General features: G+C 33.9%; 2 protein-coding genes and 1 long non-coding RNA gene across 6 annotated transcripts; 2 read left to right on the top strand and 1 right to left on the bottom strand.

The window, feature by feature from the left end:
* The first annotated feature begins 2,066 nt into the window (after positions 1-2,066).
* Positions 2,067-3,109, top strand: LOC120083504 (uncharacterized). The gene is made up of 2 exons (XR_005483439.2): positions 2,067-2,285; positions 2,509-3,109. It is a non-coding gene; the product is annotated as an uncharacterized LOC120083504 (long non-coding RNA).
* Positions 3,110-8,843: 5,734 nt separating this feature from the next.
* Positions 8,844-12,625, top strand: LOC120082839 (serine/threonine-protein kinase D6PKL2-like). 4 transcript variants are annotated; one of them, XM_039038175.2, is made up of 4 exons: positions 8,987-9,133; positions 9,637-9,711; positions 9,987-11,074; positions 11,542-12,625. In XM_039038175.2, exons 3-4 carry the CDS (start codon positions 10,113-10,115, stop codon positions 12,416-12,418), a joined length of 1,839 nt encoding a protein of 612 aa, XP_038894103.1. In that variant the 5' UTR covers positions 8,987-9,133; positions 9,637-9,711; positions 9,987-10,112; the 3' UTR covers positions 12,419-12,625. The 4 variants fall into 4 exon arrangements, with proteins under 4 accessions (XP_038894102.1, XP_038894103.1, XP_090172455.1 ...); XM_090316328.1 differs by lacking the exon at positions 8,987-9,133 and adding an exon at positions 9,136-9,295; XM_039038174.2 differs by lacking the exon at positions 9,637-9,711 and having other exon boundaries at positions 8,844-9,133.
* Positions 12,153-14,730, bottom strand: LOC120082840 (U-box domain-containing protein 35-like). Its single transcript, XM_039038176.2, has 4 exons — positions 14,139-14,730; positions 13,235-13,353; positions 13,046-13,155; positions 12,153-12,948 (listed from the first exon to the last, which is right to left on the bottom strand). Exons 1-4 carry the CDS (start codon positions 14,455-14,457, stop codon positions 12,687-12,689), a joined length of 810 nt encoding a protein of 269 aa, XP_038894104.1. The 5' UTR covers positions 14,458-14,730; the 3' UTR covers positions 12,153-12,686.
* Positions 14,731-24,082: the final 9,352 nt, after the last annotated feature.

Genomic DNA, 24,082 nt, shown 5'->3' with positions numbered 1-24,082 from the left:
AAGTTTTACTGAATTAATTACAGATCGTTGGAGCTCATGATCTGTAGGTCCATTAGGTCCCTCTACTAGCTCATTAAATTGGAATAACAAATTAAATATTTGATATATGAAATTAGGGTTATAAATTTGAAATGTTCAAATTCAAAGGAGTTTTCGATTGATTGTATATGATACAATTATAAACGTTTAATTTAATTGAAATTAAACGAAATTAGAAAATCAATTAATATTTAAATTATGATTTAAATATAAAATTGATTTATTGGTGATATTGATATTTTATTAATTTAACATTTAGATATTAAATTAATATTTTTAATTAAAAAGTTTAATTAAAAATCAATTAAAATTAGTTTTATTTAAATTAATTATTTTGAATTACTTTTATAAAATTAATTTAAATAATTAAATAAAATGACTTTTTATATCATATAAAGTTAATGTGGTTTTCCAATTTTTGAGAAAAACCCATTATCTACATTTGATGGAATATCACCAAATTCTAATTTCATTTTGGTGATGATCTTCAAGCTGGAGCTATCCACCATGTAATCCTATACATTTGCATGAATTCTACCTATATATAGAAGCTTCATGCATAAAGATCATTAAGCATTCTGAGTTATACTTGCTGAAGTGATAACCTAAAAACCCTACATACCCCTCACTTGTTCTTCATCAGTTCAACTTGATTTAGTATTTCCACCACACGTTCCAGCTTGAACATAGTAGAGAAGATCTTGGTGGTAGTCCTCTTGAATTTCAAGCTCTGTTTTGGTGGATTTCAGCTGAATTTGTGAAGAAAATCTTCAAAGGTAATATCTGTTTCAAACCCTTTTCTGAATATCATATGAACAACATGCTTAAAACTCAAATTAAATGTAGTTTAAGTGCTAATTGATTCTGAAGTCTTCCGTTGCATGATATTTCATTCTTTCAGTATTTGATATAAATGTGATGATCCAACGCATTCGTGTAGGTGACATGCGAGTGAGGATATCCTATGCAATGAGTTTGCATAAGATCGGATCGCGAAATAGTAACCACTAGATGTAACACTATTGACTAGTTAGGTTTCTATTTCAATAGGATGACTTAGGCAACTTAGTCTTAATCCTGAGTGTATTATGAACTTTTGTTCACGAGAGATTGTTCTTTGATTTGTATGGTTGAGAGTGGCTAGGTTTTTTTACTCAATAAGCCTACCATTTTTGGGACAAGATCGAGTTGGTAGTTGGGAACATAATAATACAAGATGGATTTCACTCCTTCTCGACTCTAGGGTAAGATAAGTGTTTCCTTAAGTGGTGTCTCCAAGACTTGAACAAAAAGCTCTATCGTCTCACTGGCCCAAGAGGGATTTCTATTTAATGGTTGGATCATAAACAAGTTGTTTATTAGAGAAGCACTTACTTAAGGATATAGAGGTAACCCAAGGGTAAAACGTTAATTTGATCAAATTGGTGTTACGAACACTCGTGAAAGACTAACTTGCTGTTATTGGTCTATATCAGTGCACACAAAAATATATCTGCAGTAAAAAGAGTGCAGCTGTGGATCTTTAGTGAAGTGTACCCACAGTTAACGAATATTGATTAATTTGGTTAATGAGTTTAGCCAATTAATCTCATATCGTTGGAGCTTCTGATCTATAGGTCTACTAGGCCCCCTTGTTAGATCACTAAAGGATATTAATGAGACATTATTTGAATTGTTCAAATCAATTGAGGAAATTGTATATTATGTGATTATTATATAATTAATTATAGATGTGATCTATAATTCAAATTATGTTAGAGAGAAATTTTTGAATGAGATTTAAATATTTAATTCATGTGAATTAGATTCATGAAGAATTAATTAATTATAATGTTAGAGAGGTGTAAGCATATAAAAATGTGATATTTATATATTAATTAATTAATTGACTATATATTAAATTAGATTTAATATATAGTTATTTAATTAATATGCCAATTAATTGAATAAAGGGTTATTTAATTAATTAACATCAAGGGTGAAAAAGTACCCATATAAATTCATCTTATTAGCCCATTTAGGCAAACATTCATTTGAGCAAAAATATACCCTAACCTCCAAGATAATTTCTCTCTACACTCTCTTTACAATCTCTCTACCTCTTCCTCTTCCAAATGTTGGAGTCCACTCATTTCTCTTGGAATCCTAGAGAATAACAAAGTTATTCTTGTGGTGGTGTCGGTGATCATTGAGAACGTTCGTGTGAAGAATAAAAGGAATTTCAAGAAATTTAGAAATCTACGAAAGTAAGAATTGTTCATCCCTTTTGCTTCTCCTTATTAATGCATGCTTATTATGATGTTTATCCTCTTATATTCTATTTTAGTTTGTTGTATTTTGTTTCTTTAAAATTGAATTTCGAAATGCAAGGCATTCTCACGCTTCCGCTCGAGATTCAATCCCCACATCTTGCTCGGCTTAATTCAAGATTGTTTTTTAGTTTGATGTGTTTATTTAGTGATTTTATAGGTGTTCGGTATCAAAGAGGTAGAATCAAGCGTTAAGGTTGAAATGAAGCTAAAATAAACCAATATGGAGCTCAAATGCATCAACTGGGAAAGAAGAGACAAAATTACGAAAATCCCCTGAGGGCGGGGCACCATGCACAAGGCAGAGAGCGTGCGAGGACGGAGGGCTGCACATTCAACGACTCTGCGACATAGCCAAAAATTTGAGAGTACTGATGCATAGAGTGTCGTGGTGTACGTATTTTGTCAAAGTATCCGCACGCGTCCGGATTGTTGCAACGTTGCAATCTGTGGACCAGTTTGCTTAGAGCACCAGAACGCTTGCTTGATATTATATATATCGTCATTTCTTGTCAATTAGAGCATCCAATTTCAAACCAACCGATTTTTCCTTGTTTTTTCTCTACTATTTTCAACATCCTTCTGTATTCTCCTTTATGTCTTTCATTGAATAATGATTATCAACTAAGGTAAGTAATTCTAGCTTGTGTTTATAGGTTTTCCCCCTTTTAGATTAACTTGTGAGAATTCGTCTTCATCCAAACTGATTTATACATCTGTTTGCTAATTTTCATCTCAATTTAATTGATCATGATTATATTGTCTTGTGATTGTCTAAAAACTATTCTTGATTATATGATTTAGTGCTATTTATTCTTGGTTAAGTTTTCTCTAAAAAGCAGAAGGTTAGATTAACTCGTAAATTGTAGTCCACGACAATGAACATTGCTTTAATCAACATAGAGGAAATCAAATTGAATGCTTAATGATGACGTTTTCGATTTAGTTTTCAAAATTAGCATTATCTTAGATCTTAATGCAATTAGTTCAAATGATTAGAACAGATTCTTCTACGCATGTTGGCTAATTAGTTAATTAGGTCGGTTAATTAGCTTTTAATTTGGCTAATTTTAGACAAGATATTGAAATCAAACCCTCAAGAGTTCGATGACCAAGTAGACTAAATGGGTAAAATTCTAAAATAACTCAAGTTAGACCTTTTATTGATATTATCTCTCATAACTATGACTATCTCTTGCTTTGTACTTTTATGCAAATTTACTTTATGCGCACTTTAATTACAAGCATAGTTTAACCAACCTCTCGGTTACCTTAGGACTGTGAGTATTCTAATTGAGAAACAAGAAGGTTCCTCGTGGATCCGAACTTCCAATCTATGATTTAGGAAGGAATAAAATATTATTTGATTCGTCGTAGAATTCGCATCTTATGGCGTGCCTATCAGCCACAATGTTGAGAGATTGCAAATTTTGATGAAAAGAAACATGCATGCATGCTTTTGAAACTTTTTGGAAAATTTAGAGAGGATGATCTCTCGATGTTGTAACGTTCTTTTCTATATATACCTTGTCACACCCCCTCCCGAGCTTAGCTCTTTTGTCTGGAAGGAAGCGTGAGGACGAAAAATACCATCCTTTTGTGATCAATCTACTATCCACTTCAACCTGTTTTTCTTAGTAAACTCATAGTTAAGTAAATATATCAATAACTCTTTGGCTTAATTTATTTTATTACAAACCAATATAATGTTTACAAAACTCCAAATTTAACTTAGATAACTCTAACTCATAGGTTACAGAACTAAGACCAGACTTTAGACCAGAAGTGTGGTTGATCTTAACCTCAGCAGTACCCTAAAACTCCTCTCTTTTGCTACTTGGAAGAAACACATAAAAGAAAAGAGTGAGCTAAAAGCCCAATGAGTGGTAAACAAACTACAAGATCTCTTTCAACCTTTAAGAGCAAACGAATCAATAACAACATATCAACACAACCCGGACAACAACCCGGACACTACCATAAAGAATCTTTGGTATTCTCGGGGTGAGAACCCAAGAATGGTGGGCTCTGGCTATTTTGGCTAAGGGGGATAGTTTGGGTGGAGGAAGGAGATTGAGAGAATTCTCACAAGAACTCACAAAACTTTTTTGCAACTCTCAATCGTTTAGCAAATTCTATTGTTAACCGTTGTTTGAGAAGAAGAAAAATATTTTTTCTTTTATTCCTCCTACAAAAACAATAACAATAACCACCCACTAAGGTGATTGAAGAGAAAAGAGGGAAGTTATTATTCAAATAATAATAAAATAATATAAACAAATATGATAACTAACTTATCATATTATATTTATATTAAATTATATGTTATATCAAATATAACATATAATCTATAGTTTTAATATTGTATCACATACAATATACACTATAGTTTCGTTTCTCTATTTTGTGACATTTAATATAAATCATAATTTAACAACTATTAATCACATTCATAGAAAATATATTTGAATCTCATTCAAATATTTATTTCCCCCATTAAACTATAATGTATCAAATACATTATGACCATTATATCACATATAATTGAAACAATTTAATTATATCATATATAATTAAATTCCTCTTATTAATTTGAATAATTCAAGTTAACCCAAAAATTGATTCTCAACTAAATTCTTTTGAGCTACTAAGGGGACTTTATGGACCTGTAGCTTGAAGTTCCAACGATACATGAATAATTAATTAAACTCTTTAATTATATTATTCACTATCCGTTAACTATTGAACACTCCACTAAAGACTGATAGCTGTCATCTTCACACTACAGATATATTTTTGTATCCATTGGATATAACCAATCAATAGTACGATGACCCTTCACAAATTGCTCGCAAGTACAGTTAGACCAAATTACTATTTTGCTCCTGTAGTTATATCTAACTCTTTAAGTACCACCGATCTCTCTAATGAACAATAGATCATAGTCCCACTATGACTAATCCCCTCTCGAGCCAGGAGAGGGTGTGGTACCACATTGTTCAAGACCTGAAATCAGTCCTTAAAGGAATAATTTATCTACTTACCCCTGCTTCGGGAAGGAGTGAATTTCATCTTGTGTAGTTGTGTTCTCAGCTCCCCAATCAGACGAATCCCCAAAATTGTAGGCTTGTTGAGTCAACGATCTGGCCACTCCACCCATACAAGTCAAAGGACCGCCCTCATAAGCAGGAGTTCACAACTCACTCAGGATTCAGGTCTATGGTCATCCTGGTGAAATGTAAGTCTTTATTATGAATGGTGTTATATTGAGACTAAACATTTCGTGGTTCGGTCTTATACAAACTCCTTTGTATAGAATATCCCCGTTCACGTGCCTAATACATGAATGATCAGGATTAGATCATTTATAGCACTTTACAATAATTGCAACACCTACAAAGTGGGCCGTACTCGTAGTGTCACCAGGATAAGGTATCTCTACTACAGACCATTTAGGTTATCACTTAAACATGACCCACTTGTATGTCTCCATATACATGTTTAAGTTACAACGATAACCTTGGATGTTAGTTTATTGGTTTGTGGTTAATGCAACTAGAATATCACATATTTTATAGACAAAATGAATAAAATATCATATATTATTAATCACATTAGAGTTTGTTCATATAATGTTTATAAACTATAGGACTCTACAAGATTTAGGACATCAACCCTAACATAAAATTTTTAAAGATACTTACAAAAATTGAAAATGCAATAAACATGCTATTTTTATTTTTCCCTTTTAATTTCCTCTTCTAGTCCTTGTTAATGTTACTATAGCTTTCACTCATTTGTAGGATAGTTAACTTCTTTTCCATTTCCCCATATTAAAGGAAAAGTGCTTTTAGTGGATAAAGGAAAGTACTTTCCCCAAAAATAGTTTGATAGGTTCCTCTCTAAAAAAAAACTTTTAAATTTAATATAAAAATTTATATATTCTAATGTGGCAAAATAATATCGAAAGAAAATATTTTTTTAATATTTTCCTTTTGTGTAAATGGAAGGATGATTCTATTATTTTGTATGAAAGATTTTGGACTCTATATAAGTCACTTCTATTTGTGCATATTTTAATTTAGGACTATTACAATTATACCTATTAATTTTTAATTTCACGTGAATCACCTCCCTAAATTATAATATTTGTTAGAATTATATCCACGACATTTTTTTAATTTGATCAATCACCTCTATAATTTGTTAACATAAATACTGATATCAATATACTTATAAAATGAAAAGTATAAGTTCAAATTTAACGTTATCGAAGTCAATCAGTTTTGAACAAATTTTCTATATGTGTGGGTTTGTGTGTACAAATTAAATTAAAGAAGTAAAATATTGACATGTTTAACGTCGTGATGATCACTCGAAATCAAAGATTAAAATATTGATGTCAATATTGTTGTCAAAATTTCAATTGTACGGATATATCGTCACCAATACTAACAAAGAGGTTGGTTGCAATACTTAACAAATTCTTGTAGGGTGATTGGTCAAATTAGAAATTCAAGGATATAATTGTAACAAATCTCAAAATTCAAAAAAACGATTGATCAAATTAAAAGTTAATGAGAATAATTGTAACAAACTCCATAGTTTCAAAATGGTTTGTACAATTTTTTCTTAAATTTATATTCTATAACCATTATGTACAAGCAATTGTTTCATACTATCTATAAAGGAGACTATAGGATGGAAGCTTTTTCTATCCATTTTGCCTCTTTCTTTTAGTAAATAAAAATGAGGAAACAATCAATTTTGATCAAACTTGTAAAGTTGTATCGATTTTAACCTTAAACTTTTAATTTAATCAAATTGTAATTGCTATAATATTAACCCTAAACTTTAAAAAATGTTAAAATTTTAACCATTTAAAGTTAAGAGAGAGAGAGAAATTTTAACCCATTCCTTAGTAATTTTGTTATGACGAGATTTTTATTTTTAAGTACAACAATTTTGAGGATGATGGATTGAACCCTTTGATCTCAAAAGATGAAGACCATACAAATTATCCTTGATATAAACTCATTTTGACTATGACGCAAGAGAAATTTATTGTATGGTCGCAAAAAATGTATGGAGTTAATGTTGTTGATAAATTAATGTGAGTCCTTGATACGCAGAGTACTTGAATAATTGTAGCATTGGATTTATGTGACCTTGGATTAAATAGAATAGTACCAATTTTTGTATTTTATATTATGTTCTTTCTTTTACACGTTCTTATATCTTATAATTACATCCCATATTTTATTTCAATATTTTTTTACTATTAGAGTCAGGGTTGTTTTTAAAAATAGAAAAATAAACAATTTTACAAAATATAGTAAAACTTTAGAACTATTAATGATAGACGTTGATAGACACTGATAGACCACACTGATAGACCCTATTAATGATATTGATAGGCACTATGGAAGTCTATCATTGATAGTTCTAAAATTTTGTTATATCTTATAAATATTTTCAATAATTTTACCATTTAAAATAATTTTTCATAGAGTTATTCTCAAATTTAAAAGATATATACAACATACGTAATGTTTATTAGTAAAAATAAAAGAAAGATACATCAAAGTGTAAAACGATAGAAAGAAAGTACACGAAAAGAAGGATACCTATCTTTCCTTTTACATCAATGTTTTACTAAAAATAATTGGGACTAACAATAAAAAGCCAATATGAAAAAGGAGGTTTTTTTTCTTTTCTTTTTTTTTTTTTTTTTTTTTTTTTTTTTTTTTAAATTTAATTTTACTAAACAAGTTGGATAAGTGACCTTTAGGCTTCCTTTATTCATATACTGGGGGGCTAAGAATTAAAAAAGGAAAGAAAAAGAGTAGGAGAAAAAAGGTTAATGGGGTGAGAGCAAAGGCAAGCTTTTTTAATTGGAGAAAAAGAGAAATGAAGTATTTATTTGTTTATGGAAAAAAAAAAATACTTTTGTTAGTTCTTTCCTTTTAGATTTAGTTTCTATTTAATATCTTTGTTTCAAAATATTACACATTCAATCTTTAAATTTTGAGTTCGTTTTCAATTTAGTTCATAAATTTCAAATCGTTATAATTTTACTCTTAACATTTGACTTTTGTTTTAAATTGGTCCCTATATTTCAAACTTACATTTTTTACCTCAATTATTTACTAAATACTCATTCTTCATATTTAATATTAATTTAAGTTAATAAGTTAAAAATCATTAAACTGATTATAATTAATTAAGTTTCACTAATTTTTATCATTTTTAAATTTAAATTTAAAATTTTGCTTTATATTATTTTTAATTAATTAATAGAAAGTGACGTTAATAATTGAGAATGAGTATCTAATAAAAAATTGAGATTGAAACAAAATTCAAATGTAAATGATAAAATTATAACATTTTGAAATTTAAAAACTAAATTGAAACAAAACTAAAAAAACTTAAAAGACCAATATATAACATTTGAAAATTTTATTAACTAATTTCACAAGAAATGAAAGTATGTTGGGTTGGGGGCATGATAGACAGGTGCTGGACATGAGTCGTTTGGTGATTCGGACCCCTTTAGTTCCGATGGAAAGAAAAAAAAACTTATTGATTTGTGAAAAAGCCTTTACTTTATAGCTTTGACCCTTCTTTCTTCCTTCTTTCTCTTTTCTCAATTCTCTCTCTCTCTTTCCCTTTTCCCATCCTCTTTCTACACTGCATCTCTTCTCCTTTTTCCATTATCAACCACATCAACAAAAGCAAAACCCCTCTCTGCCTTCTGATTCCCTTCACGATCCTCTTCTAATTAGGTATTCTTTTCCCCCCTCTTCATTTTGCTCCTGATTTCCCCATGCCTTTGATTTCTTCTTCTTCTTCTACTTCTTCTTCTGGTTTTTGCATCTGGGGTTGTGTTTTTTTTTTTTTCCTTCTTGGATCTGTTCTGTTCTGGGGTTTCACTGAAGAAGCTTCAGGTTTTCGTTTCAAGATCTGGGGTTTTCTCTGCTTCCTTTCTTTTTTTGAAACGGTTTTTGGGTTTTGAGTTGTTTCTTATGAAAAGTATGAGTTGATTTCTACTTTGATTTAGATTTCTACTCAGATTCTTCTTTTCATTGACTAGGGTTCTTGATTACTGCTCTACTGTTGCTTACTCTTTGATTTTTCTGTTTCTGTCTGTTTTCAAGTTTTTTTTTGCTTCTTCATTGGCTTTTGGTGATATCTGCTTTCTGCTTTGTCTTAAACTGCTTCTTTCTATTTTTGGGTTGAATATTCATCTTTATTTTTCTTTACAAATGGGGTTTTTATTTCAAAACAGCTCTCAGAGGAAGTTAAGCTAATAGGATCAGGATGGAACTCTCTTCCTTTAAATCCCTTCATAGTCAATACAGAAGTAAGAGATTGGTTTTAGCTTACTGATCAAACAGTGAAACCTAAGGATTCAGTTACCATGAAATGTTTTTTCATTCATAGTATTGTTGATTTTCTTGTATGTTTTTGATGTATATCTTTCCTAAATCCTTGGATAACATGTTTGATTTCTTTACTATCCGTTGATCAGGTGACAACTGACAATGATGTTTAACTCTTTTTTTGTTTGTGTTTGATGATGTTAATTTAAGTTATTGGGTGATTGATTTTAATAGTTTGGTTATTTTTTTTTATCAGTTTTCAGGATATACTTCTGTGGATGGAAGACAGAAAGATAGGAGTGGTCTTGATAATGTGTAAAACTGCTGATCAATGAATTTTCTCAAATCTGATTTGTTTTAATAAAGCTGTTTGTTAGTTCTGATGGCCTCAAAAACGAATTCGAAACCTTCTACAAAGCAACCTAAGGGGATAACCGGCATTAAAGCGACCGATGCAAGTGATCTAAAATCCTTGCCTTCACAGACTTTATTGGGAAGCAAAATTGGTTCTGTTATCTCTGGAGATGTATTGAACTCCACACAGAAATCCTCGAATCAGTCTACTTTGATTGATTCATCAAATAGCAAATCTTCAAGTTTAAATCCTAAAGAGTCTACTGAGTCTTGTAATCAGAAAGTCAAAGAAAATTCCTCAAAGTCTGGTACTAAGACATTGATAGAAGGAGATCCTTCTCTTAGCGGGACTCGGGGCTTAGCAGAGGACTCTATAGATCCTGAGAAAAAATTATCAGAATGTGGGAGTGGGAAGGATAGTTCTGTTTCTGCTAAAGTCAGTGATGGAACAAACAGTATTGCCAAGACTAGTGGAAGTGCGAAAATTAGCGACCGTGTTGAGATGGTTGAAAGTGGCAAGAGCAGCATGTGTCGAGGAAGCACAAGCAGCGACATCAGTGACGAAAGCACCTGTAGCAGCTTTAGTAGTAGTATCAGTAAGCCTCACAAAGCAAATGACTTGAGATGGGAGGCCATCCAAGCTGTACGTGCAAGAGACGGGATTTTGGGATTAGGTCATTTTAGACTATTGAAGAGGCTGGGTTGTGGGGATATCGGAAGCGTCTACCTGTCGGAGTTGAGTGGCACTAAATGTTATTTTGCTATGAAGGTCATGGACAAAGGGTCTCTAGCAAGTCGAAAGAAGTTGCTTCGAGCTCAGACCGAAAGAGAAATATTGCAGTCTCTTGATCATCCATTCCTTCCTACATTATATACCCATTTTGAAACCGATAAATTCTCATGCTTGGTGATGGAGTTCTGCCCTGGGGGAGACTTGCACACTCTAAGACAGAGGCAGCCAGGGAAGCATTTTCCGGAGCAGGCAGTGAAGTATGTTCATTGCTCTCAAACTTCATCAATCACTTCCAGTTTTGTTTACTTGCTATGATGGTTCAATTCTAACAGCATAAAATCAGCATAATTTTTCTCATTTGCAGAGTGGAACCTGTTTTTGTAGGAGGAACAAGTGTTATCATTATCTTTAGGGGTTTAAAAGTGACAATACTAATACAACTTTTAGTTTCCCTTCTTTCAACTTCTAACTTTTGCAAATAAAATATACATGGTTAAGCTGTTTTGCTGTCTAGTTCAAGTTAGATAGTGTGGTTCTGTGATAATATTAAGCTTCATCACATTTCTGTTGATTGTGTGGCCAATATAACTAAGGATTACTCTTACATGTTAAACCATGGTAGGATGAGAGGTGAATTCCAAGTATCAATCACAATTGAGTTTTTCATACATGTATGTTTCTTTCCCTTCATAAAGCTTATTAAACTTGTGGTATTTTGATGCAGATTTTATGTAGCAGAGGTTCTCCTAGCACTTGAGTATCTTCACATGCTTGGGATTGTATACCGGGACCTTAAGCCGGAGAATGTTCTTGTGAGGGAAGATGGACATATAATGCTTTCGGACTTTGATCTTTCACTAAGATGTGCAGTTAGTCCAACATTAGTGAAGGGCTCATGTTCCGAGTCTGAACCCTTGAGAAAGAATTCGGCTTATTGTGTTCAACCGGCTTGTATCGAACCTTCCTGCATCCAGCCATCCTGTGTAGTTCCTACGACATGCTTCTCTCCCCGAATTTTCTCTAGCAAATCAAAGAAGGATAGAAAACCCAAGACTGAAATAGGAAACCAGGTAACACCATTGCCAGAGCTCATTGCAGAGCCTACGGAGGCGAGGTCAATGTCATTTGTTGGTACACACGAGTACTTAGCACCAGAGATCATTAAAGGTGAAGGTCATGGAAGTGCTGTTGACTGGTGGACTTTTGGAATCTTTCTATACGAACTGTTGTTTGGTAAAACTCCTTTTAAGGGATCTGGGAATCGAGCTACATTGTTCAATGTCGTTGGTCAGCCTTTGCGGTTTCCTGAATCACCAGTTGTCAGTTTTGCAGCAAGGGATCTCATCAGGGGATTGCTTGTCAAGGAACCACAGCATAGATTAGCTTACAAACGAGGGGCAACTGAGATCAAGCAACATCCCTTCTTTGAAGGTGTCAACTGGGCATTGATACGTTGCGCTTCGCCACCAGAAGTACCAAAGCCTGTCGAGATTGAGAGGATACCCTCACCAGCACCTCCAGCCAGTGGAAAAGCTGTAATGGCTAGACCTGGTCCCGATTCCAAATCGTCTGATAATTATCTTGAGTTTGATTTCTTTTAGTAGTACGGTACACACACCAAATGTTCTGTTCTCAGAAGATGGCTTTGAATCATTCTGCCTGTTCATGGTGACGTCAAAGTTCAGTTATTGATAGATGGGTTGATGAATTGTACTTGTTTTTGCCTGTCAACAATTTCAATTTTCACTTTGTATAAGTTATTGTATGTACTTTTTGTCATCTAAAGCTTGAGAATAGTTCACTGAGAAGTGAATCCAAGGGTGTCTAGTTAACATAAGGTCAGTGGATTAGGAGACATGAAGATGGAGTTTAACCACCAAAACACCTCCAAGTTAAGAAACCACTACGGTGATATTCTTTCTCCGTGTTCTTGAAATGGCTCTTGAAATGGATATTCTTGTCGCTTAAATTTGGAGAGGGGGTGTGTGAAGAAGATGAGGACGAGGACGAGGATTCAATCGCTTGGTAGGTGGATTCCTTTCCTTCACATATGATTTTCACATCACAAAATTCTTGTGCATTTTGCAGTACATGTCTGGCTATCCCTTTTCCTCTCCTAGATCTCCATTTTCTACCACGTTCCAAAATTCACAAGTTCAGCACAGAGATTTGGGTTTTGAAACTGAAGACTAGTTTGTTTGTTTATTGAGATAGAGAAAGAGATAGACCTGGCTTTGGTGCTCCCTAGTATCAGTTTCCTTATCTGTAGAAGAGAGATAAGATCAAGAATTGCCTTGGCTACCATATCACTCTCAATCATCACAACCTCTACATTGACCTGTAGAAATTTGGTGAAATTGTATTGTAAAAACTTGGGTCATAAAATCAAAGTCAAATGCACAGAATGCTCCTGATACCTGAGCAGCATAACATTTATCAACAAACTTATGAAGGAACTCCTTCCTCTTTGCTCTTTCTTCAGCCTTGAACTTCTCTACCAGCTTTGGACTAACCTGGCTCTTCGGAAGCATTCCCACTTGATAACAAAACACGCAACACAGTAATTTCAGTTAGCTTAAAATGGTTGGGGTTTTTGTATGGATAGCCTCTTTTGAGAGGTCCAAATAAAATTTAGTCCAACTTTCGAAAAGGCAAGTTTTGCGATCTTTTGCTTACGTAATCGCTGAATAAAATCACTGAAATGACTAACGAAACATGCGAGGACCTCTTTCCTCACTCCTTGCTACTAAGCTACTCGCTTCTAGTTTCTAGCTACTCTCTCTCGTCTCTCTCCCTTTTTGCTATTCGCAACTTGATACTAGTTTCTAGCAACCCTTCTCTCTTCTTTTTCTCTCTTAATTGATTACTCATCTCTTCTCCCTTTTCCTCCAGTTTGCTGCCTTTGATTATGGAAAAACCAACGCCGATGACTTCCTTTTTGTGTAGATTAGTTGCAAATCAACAATAGGGGAAAACAGATAGGAATCGAGAAGGATGAGAAGTGAATGAGAGAAAAGACATTAGATTCTTTTAAAAAGCAGAAAAAAAATCTGTAAAACGAGGAAGGAAGCATTTGGGATTAAAGTCGTAATGTCACATGTTGCAGTAAGTCAAAATTAATTGATTTTTCAAACATGGGATCGATTTTCATTTGGAGCCCTCTGTGCAATTTTCTCAAAATGGTTCCTCTCTGCCATTGGTAACGAAACAGAACAAGATCATTCTGCAGATTACTTCAATTGCAGAAAACCAGTTTGTTTTTCTTCACATCAAATTCTATGATTCTCTGAGTTGAGAGAGAGAGAGAGAGAGAAGACATACATGGGCTTGGGACGAAGCGAAGCTCGGGGAAGACATGAAACAGATAGACGATAGTGGAGGGTAAAACAGCGAAATCGAGAGTCCATTGCAAGGCGTCCATACTGGAATCGAAGTTATCGCTAATCCCAACATAAACGCAATGGTTTGATTTGCGAAAATCAAAGGAAAACCAACTTTCTTCGCAATCATCCTCCTGTTTACGATTCGATCGTACCTCAATCCCTAGCTCAATCTCGAACAACTCGCTCGATTCCTCATCTTCATTCGCGATTAAGCTTCGATCTAATAGGAAATCATCACCTCCTTCCAAAGGCAACATGTTGGAATTCCACTTTCCAGTTGTTAAATTTCTCAATTAGAGAAACAAGAAACAGCGATGGTGGAAGGTAGAGAACAGAAAGGCATGAACAAAGAGGTGGAAACTGAAAATTTGCAGTGAAATTTGTATAGAATGTTACAGAAGTCGAGTTTATGAAGAAGAAACGTGAGATTGAAGTTTGTGACGTATATGGATTTGGATTGAAGATGAAAGATGATGATGATCAAGCAGTTGAATTTCAATACTTCCATGGACGGTTGGTTTCTATTTGACTAACAATTTGCAATTTGCATGCACCCATATGAAAGCTAGGATGTACATGAGTTTTAGATTGAGTTGTAGTATTTTTTTCGACCAATAAAAAATTTAGCTCATCAAGTTGGCAACCTAAATAAGTCAAACATGGTCTCCAATCCAATCCAATCCTAAAAATTTAGGTTGGGTTGGATTGATTTGGTTTAAGTCGTTGAATTATTATTATTTTTTTCTTCTTAATATAAAATACTTAAATTTATCTATAACACATATTTAATAACTAAAATCTCATAAAATTAAATTATTACATTTGGTGTGATGAACTTATCATGAATCCACTGACTTTTGCTGCTTCCATTATTGCTGTTCGGTTGGCCATCGGGCTTGCTTCTATTGGATCTGGGGTTGGCTGCGGACCTAACAAATATCCATAATATCTATTACAAACTTTATAAAAAAACAAACGTTCTTAAAAGAAAAACATAAGGTTCCTTTTGGTAACCATTTTGTTTTGTTTTTTTGTTTTTTTGTTTTTTTTTTTTTACTTTCAATTGTTCTTCATTTTGGTGACCATTTTGTTTTTAAAAATTAAGCATATGAATATTACTTTTACTTTCAAATTTCTGGTTTTGTTATCAACTTTTTACCAATAATTTAAAAAATCAAGTCAATGTTTGAGAACTAAAAAAAATAGTTTTTAAAAAGTAGTTTTTGTTTTTGGAATTTGGCTAAGAATTAACCATTGTACTTGAAAATACAAATCACTGTAAGAAATGTAGATGAAATAAGCTTAAATCTCAAACAAAAACAAAAAACGAAATGGTTACCAAATGAGACTTAAAGAATTCACAAATTTATTAATTTAAAAATAATATATATATATATATATATATATATATATATATATATATTCTTATTAATATATATGTAATTCGGGTTGGACAGGGTCCAATTTTTTTTTATTTAATCCTAGACCCAACTCAACTTAAGAAAAATAGAAAAAATTCAACCCAACTTAAAAACCAAACTAACCCAATCTAACCTTTATAATTTTTGTTCGTGTTGTCAAGTCATTTGAATACTCTTAATGAAAGTTGACTATTTTGTTTTTTTTTATACCCAAAATTTGTCATTTTTTCAAATTTGGCACGAATTCTATTTTTTTTTTTTAGTAATTTCTTTAGCTAATAATTGAGTTAAATATTAATCAAAAGAATGTTTGGTTTAATTATTAATTTATTTATATAGGTACAACTGAGAAAAATATTGCTTATGTATAAACATAGTTCAACTCAACAACATATTTCCTGCCGTGAATCTTGCTCTCAATTTTTTTTTTTCTATTTTGGTCCAAAATTTCAAGAGACTTATTCATATCTCGACTTTCAAGAAACAAACATTATGGTCTTATCAAGAGTTTGTCGAAAATTATTTGACAAATGGCTTTTAGGACGAATATCTATTTATACACCTAAAATTTGGGTGTTATATCAAATTAAAATTTTAAATTAATAATTGTATCAATTTAAATTATGAATTATGAGACTTGTATAATTTTAAGTCCCAAACTAATAATTATATCAATTTAAACCGTGAACATAAATGTATGAATTTAAAACTTACTTTCATAGTTGTATCAATTCAACAAAGATATTGGATTGCTAAAATGAGATAGAGACCTCACAACCTGATGTCAAAGCACAAACAAACACTACAAAAGCACGAAAATGAAACAAAAACAAAAGCCAACCAATATATATATATATATATATAAAGTACATACGACTCAAGAGAAAACTTTCTAAAGAGGAGGCCACTTGGGTCTTCACATGAGAAGCCCTAAGTCACTTCGAATAACAAACAAAAACCTCAAGCCTAATAACCAGACTAATCACATAGGGAGGATGCAAAGTAACATCATGGACATGCATATTACGTTTGTGCCAAACATGATAAATAACAACATACCAAGCAACTCTCCAAACCTTACGCGCCTTAGCAAATTTTTACTCTAAAGTGGCAAATTCATTTGAGCTCTATATCCCAGTGTGAGATCTTATGGGAACACCTACCCTACAAAAGGATGTCTCTTCAAGGCCCAAACAACCTCACTGTAAGGCACATTCAAAAAAATGAATGATCCCTAGACACAACTCCACTAACATATAGAAAATGATTACTAAGTATATCAGAACATTATCCACGAATACAATACTGCACCTGAAGGAATCGAATTCCTCGCGGAAGCGCATGAGCGTAGTGCAATTGGAAATCAATTTGAAAAGCACTAAAATACAAAGATTCAACATTCACAGAATAGAGGATAAACAATTAATCTTTAAGCATACTTTTCTAACAGAGGGGATAAGGAACAGAAAAACTCACCTTGTAGTTAATTTCTCTTCATGTTAATCCTTTCCACGGGTCACAAACTCTTCTTTGCACGAACATTGGACATCTTCCAAAAACACGAACGCAACAAGCAGCGACACCACCAACCAGTTTCCTCACTATTCTCAGGAACAAGTAAGGGATGTGTGGGCTCCTTATTCGTTTTTGGGAGAGGAAACATGGTAAAACAGATAGAGAAAATTCTTAATAGAGTTTTCTATGCATATTTTCCTCCGTATAACCAATATATTGTGTTTTCACCAAAATACAAAGACTAAGTTGAGGAGGGTAAGGAAGTTACAATAACTCCTTCACACGTACGCCATATAACTCCCCTGTAGTGGGGAGTTAAGAAATATTATATTAATTAATATAATATTAATAATATAACCTTTATAATATGCTTAACTAACTAATTAATAAATCATACATTATGTATCTTAATCATATTAAAATGCAACTTTCTCTTATAACTTATAGTATTTATATGAATCTCATTCAAACAAGTAATATTTGAATCTCATTCAAATATTTATTTCTCACATATTACATAGTTTTAATTATAAATCACATTTATAATTAACTATATATTATAATGTATCAATATACATTATACTTTATATTAATGATATGAATATATTTAATACCTCCAATTCCCTAAAATAATTTGAACAATTCAAATTATTTCAAAAACAATTATTACTTGTTTTTATCCTTAATGAGCTGACAAGAGGACCTTATAGACCTACAGATTAGACGCTCCAATGATACGAGATTAATCAATTAAACTCTCTAATTAGATGAATCAATATTCATTAACTACCGTTCACTTCAATAAAGATCAACAATTGCACTCTTCGCACTATAGACATATTTCTGTGTCCATGGTTATAATCAATCAACAGTAATTCAACCCTTCACGAATTGCTTATAACTACATATGGGTCATATTACCGTTTTACTCCTGTAGTTCATCTAACTTCTTAAATGCCATTGATTCTTCCAGTATACAAACAGTTTATAGTCCAACTATAAACTAACTTCTCTTGGACCAATGAGAGGGTGAGACTTCATTGTTCAAGACCTGGAACCGGCTTTTAAGGAAGCAATTCATTTACTTTCTCTAAAGACGAGAAAGAGTGAATTCCATCGTGTGTAGTTATATTCCCAAGTCTCTACTTGGACAAATTCTGAAAATAGTAGGCTTATTGAGTCGGTAAAACTGGCCATTTTCACTCATACAGATCAAGGATTGCCCTTGTAGGCAATAGTTCACAACTCACTCAAGATTGAGGTCAAGTCAACTATGGTCATTCTAGTGAAATGTTAGTCTCTTCAAGTAACGACCTTATAAAGAGAAACCAATCATTTCGTAGTCCGATCTTTATAAACTCTTTATATAGATACCCCAACTTACATGTCTCCACATGAACAATATGGATCATATCATTGTACTCTTACAACTTTTGTAACACTTACAAAGTGGGCCATTTGAGTGTCACCAAGATAAGACACCCAACCTTATCCATATATCGCAGACCTTTTAGGTTATTATTTGATTATGATCACTTATATGTCAACTACATACTATTCAAGCTGTTGGATTTAGCGTCCTAAATCTCGTTCATCTTGTACTTTGTAATTTTGTAAATACAAATTATTTATTAAATAAAAATAAGAAGTATTTCATTTGACTTTTATATAGCACTAACTCAATCCAATAAACAAATATCCAAGGTTGTTTTATGAAACTTAAACAGTATTTGATAGACATACGAGTGAACCGTGTTCTAGTAATGACCTAAAAGGTCTGCAGTATATAGTTAAAGTTGGGTGCCTTATCCTTGTGACACTGTGAATACAACCCACTTTGTAATTGTTATATGAGTTGCAAATATTATAAACAATATGATCCTATTGTTCATGTGGAGACATGCGAGTGAGAGTATGCTATATAAAGAGTTTATATAAGACCGGACCATAAAATGATTGGTTTATCAGTTTAACACCGTTGCTTGCAGAAACTAATTTTTCACTAGGCTTGACCTTAATACTGAGTGAGTTGTGAACTCCTGGCAATGAGGGAATACCTTTGATTTATATGGGTGAGAGTGACCTGTTTCACCGACTCAATATGCCTCTATTTTGGGGTTTTATTCGAGTAGGGAAGCTGAAACATAACTACACAATATGGAATTCACTCCTTTCCATAGAAAGGGAAAGTAGATAAATTGATCCTTTAATAGTTGATTCTGGGACTTGAACAATGAAGTCTCATCCTCTTATTGGCCCGAGAGATGTTAGTTTATAGTTGGAATATAAATTTTTTGTTCATTAGAAAAATCAGTGGCATTCAAGAAGTTAAATAGTTACAGGGATAAAACGGTAATTTTGACTCAGCTAAAGTTACGAGTAATTTGTGAATGGTCAACTTATTTTTGATTGGTTATCTCCAATGGATACAAAAATATATCTACAATGCGAAGAGTGCAATTATCAATCTTTAATAAAGTGAATGACAGTTAATAAATGTTGATTAATCCAATTAAAGAGTTTAGTTGGTTAATCTCGAATCATTGGAGCTTCTAATATGTAGGTTCAATAGGTCCCCTTGTTAGCTCATGAAGGATAGAAACAAGAAATAATTGTTTTTGGTATAATTTGAATTGTTTAAATTATTTATGAGAATTTAAGTAATTAATTATATTAATATAATTAATATAATATATGACGTATGTTGATGCAATTACAATATTGTGAAACCCTGAATTTCACCTAAGTGATTCAGGTTGGAACTTGGTTAATAAGGAAGCTTTTAGGGAAATAAAAGAGGAGGAAATGCCTTAAGTGTTGGAAATTGGACCTTAAAGGCTAAAACTTAAGTTGTTGCTAAGTGAAGATTAAGGTGACAAAATTTAACTAAGTGTTGAATGCATGAAGGCACCATGCGTTGGTAAGAGTCACGCGACCAAGCTAGGACACCAAGCGTTGGGGCATGGCACTCGGCAAGGCAAGGATCGAGCATCGAGTAAACACCAAGCATTGGGGCATGGCACTTGACAAGGAAAGGATCGAGCATTGAGTAAAAACTATGCGTGAGCGAGGAGGTTCTAGTCAAAGGGCATGTGGCCAGACATGGCACTTGCGGACGCATAAAAGCAGGCCAGTGAACACCAAGCGATTCGCGCAGTGAACACTCGGTTACGCGCAAGGATGGGCGCAAGGCGCTAAATGCGGGAGTGCTGAGGTGTGCATTGAAGCATGCACTATGTGATGCCAAGAAGAAGGCATATAGACATGCAAGGAAGCTGAAGGTGTCAAGCAGAGGGGAGTTTTGGATGCCTATAAATAGGGCAGGTTAGGGAGTTTAGTTCTCACAATTCACTCGGGTCTTTTGAGTAATTTTAGTGTGAGAGTGTCCAGATAGGAATTAAGAGAGGAGTTATGGGTTTCCAGTTGAGTTAGAGTTGTGAGAAAAGAGAAATCGACTTTGGAAGGCAGGAGGTCCAGTCGAACAGATAGCATAGCGCAACGCCCATCGCCTGATGGCCATGCCTGCGTGCGCGCACCCAGTAGCCCATCACTTAGGGGCCCATGTGTCATCACCAGTGCGCGGATGCCTAACGCAAGGCATGTTGACATCCCAGTGCATGCTTATGCACGTCCCACAGCCAACCTTTCGCACGATCATCCAGGTGCACGCCCAGCCCAGCACTACGTCCCTGCCCACCCTGTGCGACGCCTAATGCCCAGCAGTGCCCATGCCCACCCAGTAGCCCCAGCGCCCGTGACCTACCAATATAACCTCCAAAAGACTGTTTTTGAGGAAGTTAGGCCTATTTTGGTATTTTTAAAGGGGAAAAACTGGTTATTCTAGTTTTAAGGTATTTTTGGATTAAAATAGAATTATTGGAGGAGTTTTTGGACTAAATTGATATTTCTTGAAAAGAAGAGAAATTCAAGGAAACCTGGGCTAAGAGCTGTGCTAGGCAAAGTCTTGAAGGATTAAATAGGAAGATTGTGAATGGTTTTAATTTTTTTGTTATGTTGTATTATATATATATAGGCAATGTTTAAAAAATTGGCATGATTGGGAAATGTGTTTTTTTGGATTTTATTGGTTGACTTAAATTCATGATATATTGTTGTTGTGATTTGTATTGGAAACTGGGATTGTACCTTGGAGAATTGTTAACGTGCCTATAACATGTCTAGTGGGATAATGTCGACATGTGCACATTCGGTGGGCTATAAGGATACTGGAATTGTTTCCACATGATTCATATTGGGAATTCATAGGAATACCCAGGGAGATATGTGATCATGCCAGGGTTATCAAATTACCAGACTGGAAAGGTTACATTGTTGTTGTAATGGTTATCTTGTGTGAAAATTGTTTTCCCATAAATGTGTTTTTTAAATTTTGTTAGTTTTGAAAGGTACCACTCACTGGGCTTTCTAGCTCACGTTTTCCAATGTTTTATTTTTCCCCCAAGTAGCGGATAGCGGAACGTTCTAAGGAAAGCCACCCAAGGTCTGGTACTGCTACTCTCTTATAGTGCGAGACTTGGATTGGTGTAATCTTTGAAAGTCATTAGATTGTTAAAGCTAATGTTGTATAATAGTACAAACTGGGTAATTGTTCATAAAAATTAATTAAGTTCTTATTTATTAGCTATTTGTAGAATGTCATGAAGTTGGGCAATTGGTATCACAAGGGTAGTATCAGCTGCCTTCACGTCTCCTTCTGAGTCTAGGAGACAAGGCTCAGAAGGGGGCATGACAAGTTGGTATTAGAGCATAAGGTTCTGGAAAGACTCTGAGAATAAAACTTAGTATAGGTTTTGGCTAGCTCATAGTAGGCTTGGGAAAAAGGATTACAAGAAACTCTAGAGGAAATAGAAAGAGTTAGCTAAAGTTTAGTAAATAACTTAAATGACTTTCAATATAGAAAATGTATAAGAGTAGCAGACCCTGGTGGTGGCAGGAATCTAGAACGAGTGATGTTACCTACAATACTAACTCTAGAGGAAGTAGAGGGAAATAGAGATAAATAGTCCTCACTTAGATATTGATTTGGGACATCAAATCATCAGCCCTGGAATAAATTTATCAGAATCCAATATAGAACTTAGATGTCCGAAGTGTGGGAAAAACCATAAAGGTCTATGCTTGATGGGGACCGATATATGTTTTGGTTATGGTAAACACAACCATATTAGGAAAAATTGTGTGTATTTTTAGAGGAAAAATAGAGAAAGACAAAAATAGGTTTTGAGGGAGAAACAAGTACAACTAGCTGCACTTGCAGGCAATAGAACTAAGAGGTTTATGCGGGAAATAACATATGACAGAGAAACAAAAAGGACCCATACATCCAGAAGTTTGGGTTAGTCAGTTGGCTCTATTCGAAGTACTAGAACTGACATCTCGCGCAGAATCATAATAGAATTTGACGGTAAATCCTCATGTGGGATTTGTATTGAAGATTCCCCTAAATTTTGCCTGTTCTGCCAACAACCCGGACACACAAAAGGGGAATATCCTTGGAGGGAAGACGTAAAGCCTTCTAAAGAAGCGTTTTTTTAAGGATTAACCCTTAGAGATTAGGAGTAATCAGGAAAGAAGTTAAGAAATTGAGAAAGAGTGTAAATAATGTAATTACTGTAAATAGACTTAAATCTCTAATGATCGACCCTGTGAATAAATAAGTAGAAATCTTGTGTAACTAACTTGTGGTAAGTCTTTGACTGTTAGGCTTTTACTTAACCGATATTTGATTATCTGTAGACAACCATGCTGAGAAGTGGAAAACATCGAAACCAACCCAATCTTGATAGGTCAGGAGAGAGAGTGAAAGTGAATCCAGTCATCCCCAAGAAAGAGCTAGGGATGAAGAACAATTATTAAATAGGTTTGCTCAATGATTGCATGAGAGCTTGGGAACCATACAGCTTGATCCCGAGAAGAAGTGTGGGATAGAACGTTTAAGGTCATTGGGAGTTACTATTTTTGAAGGAACAAAGGACCCTGCAGATGCTGAGGTGTGGATCAACCAAGTAGAGAAGTTTTTAAAGTAATGTAGTGCCCCGAGGATAGGAAGGTAAATCTTGCAACCTTCTTACTGCAAAAGTAGGTGGAAGATTGGTGGAAGGTAGTAGAAGGTAGAAGGAGAGGAAAAAGTGAACCCACATGGGAATAATTTTGTGAGGCTTTCTATGAAAAGTTTTACCCTCGATTGTTTCATGATAGGAAGTGAGATGAATTCCTCCAGCTCGTACATGGAAGTATGACTGTAGCAAAGTATGAATTTAAAGTACACGGAGCTCTCAAGGTATGCTTTAAATATCATTGAGGACGAGAGAGAATGTTGTAAGAGGTTTGAGATCGGATTGAAGAAGGATATTAGGACACCCGTGACGGCAAGTGCAGCATAGATAGAGTTTTCGAAGTTAGTGGAAGCAGTGATGAGAGTTGAAAGAAGTATGTCTGTGGAGGAACAAGAGCAAGAAAGTAGTTTGTTGTTGATGAAAAAGTGGACTAAAGAAAAAAGTAAGAACTTTACTCATGGAGTAGGAAATAAAAGTTTTTTTAAATGGAAGGGAACCCCAAAATCAGGATCCAGCTCTTGTGGAGCAAGCCAATTGGGGAAAAAATTTAGACAATCCTATCCAGATCAATTGAGAGAATCTGTGGCAAGCACTATCCAAAGACCCATATGTTTAACTTGTAATAAGTATCATTGGGGAAGATGTCTGAAACAAGTACATACTTGCTATAGGTACACAACCAGAACATTTTAAGAGGGAGTGTCCCCAAGTAGTGAGTCGTGAAGGGGGAAATGGGTCACAAACTATAAATCAAGGAATCAAACCATCAGGTCCAGGAGGAGGATGTGTTGGTGGAACAAAGAAGAATGAGACCAGAAAGCACAACCGACCATAGGGAAAACCTTAAAGACTAAAACTTAAGTTATGAC

This window comes from Benincasa hispida, chromosome 8, assembly GCF_027475165.1.
Source record: "Benincasa hispida cultivar pf3 chromosome 8, pf3_genome.v1.1, whole genome shotgun sequence".
NCBI classification, from domain to species: Eukaryota; Viridiplantae; Streptophyta; class Magnoliopsida; order Cucurbitales; family Cucurbitaceae; genus Benincasa; species Benincasa hispida.
The sequence above is the reverse complement of the archived record's forward strand: the minus strand, read 5'-3'. Positions and strand labels throughout refer to the sequence as shown.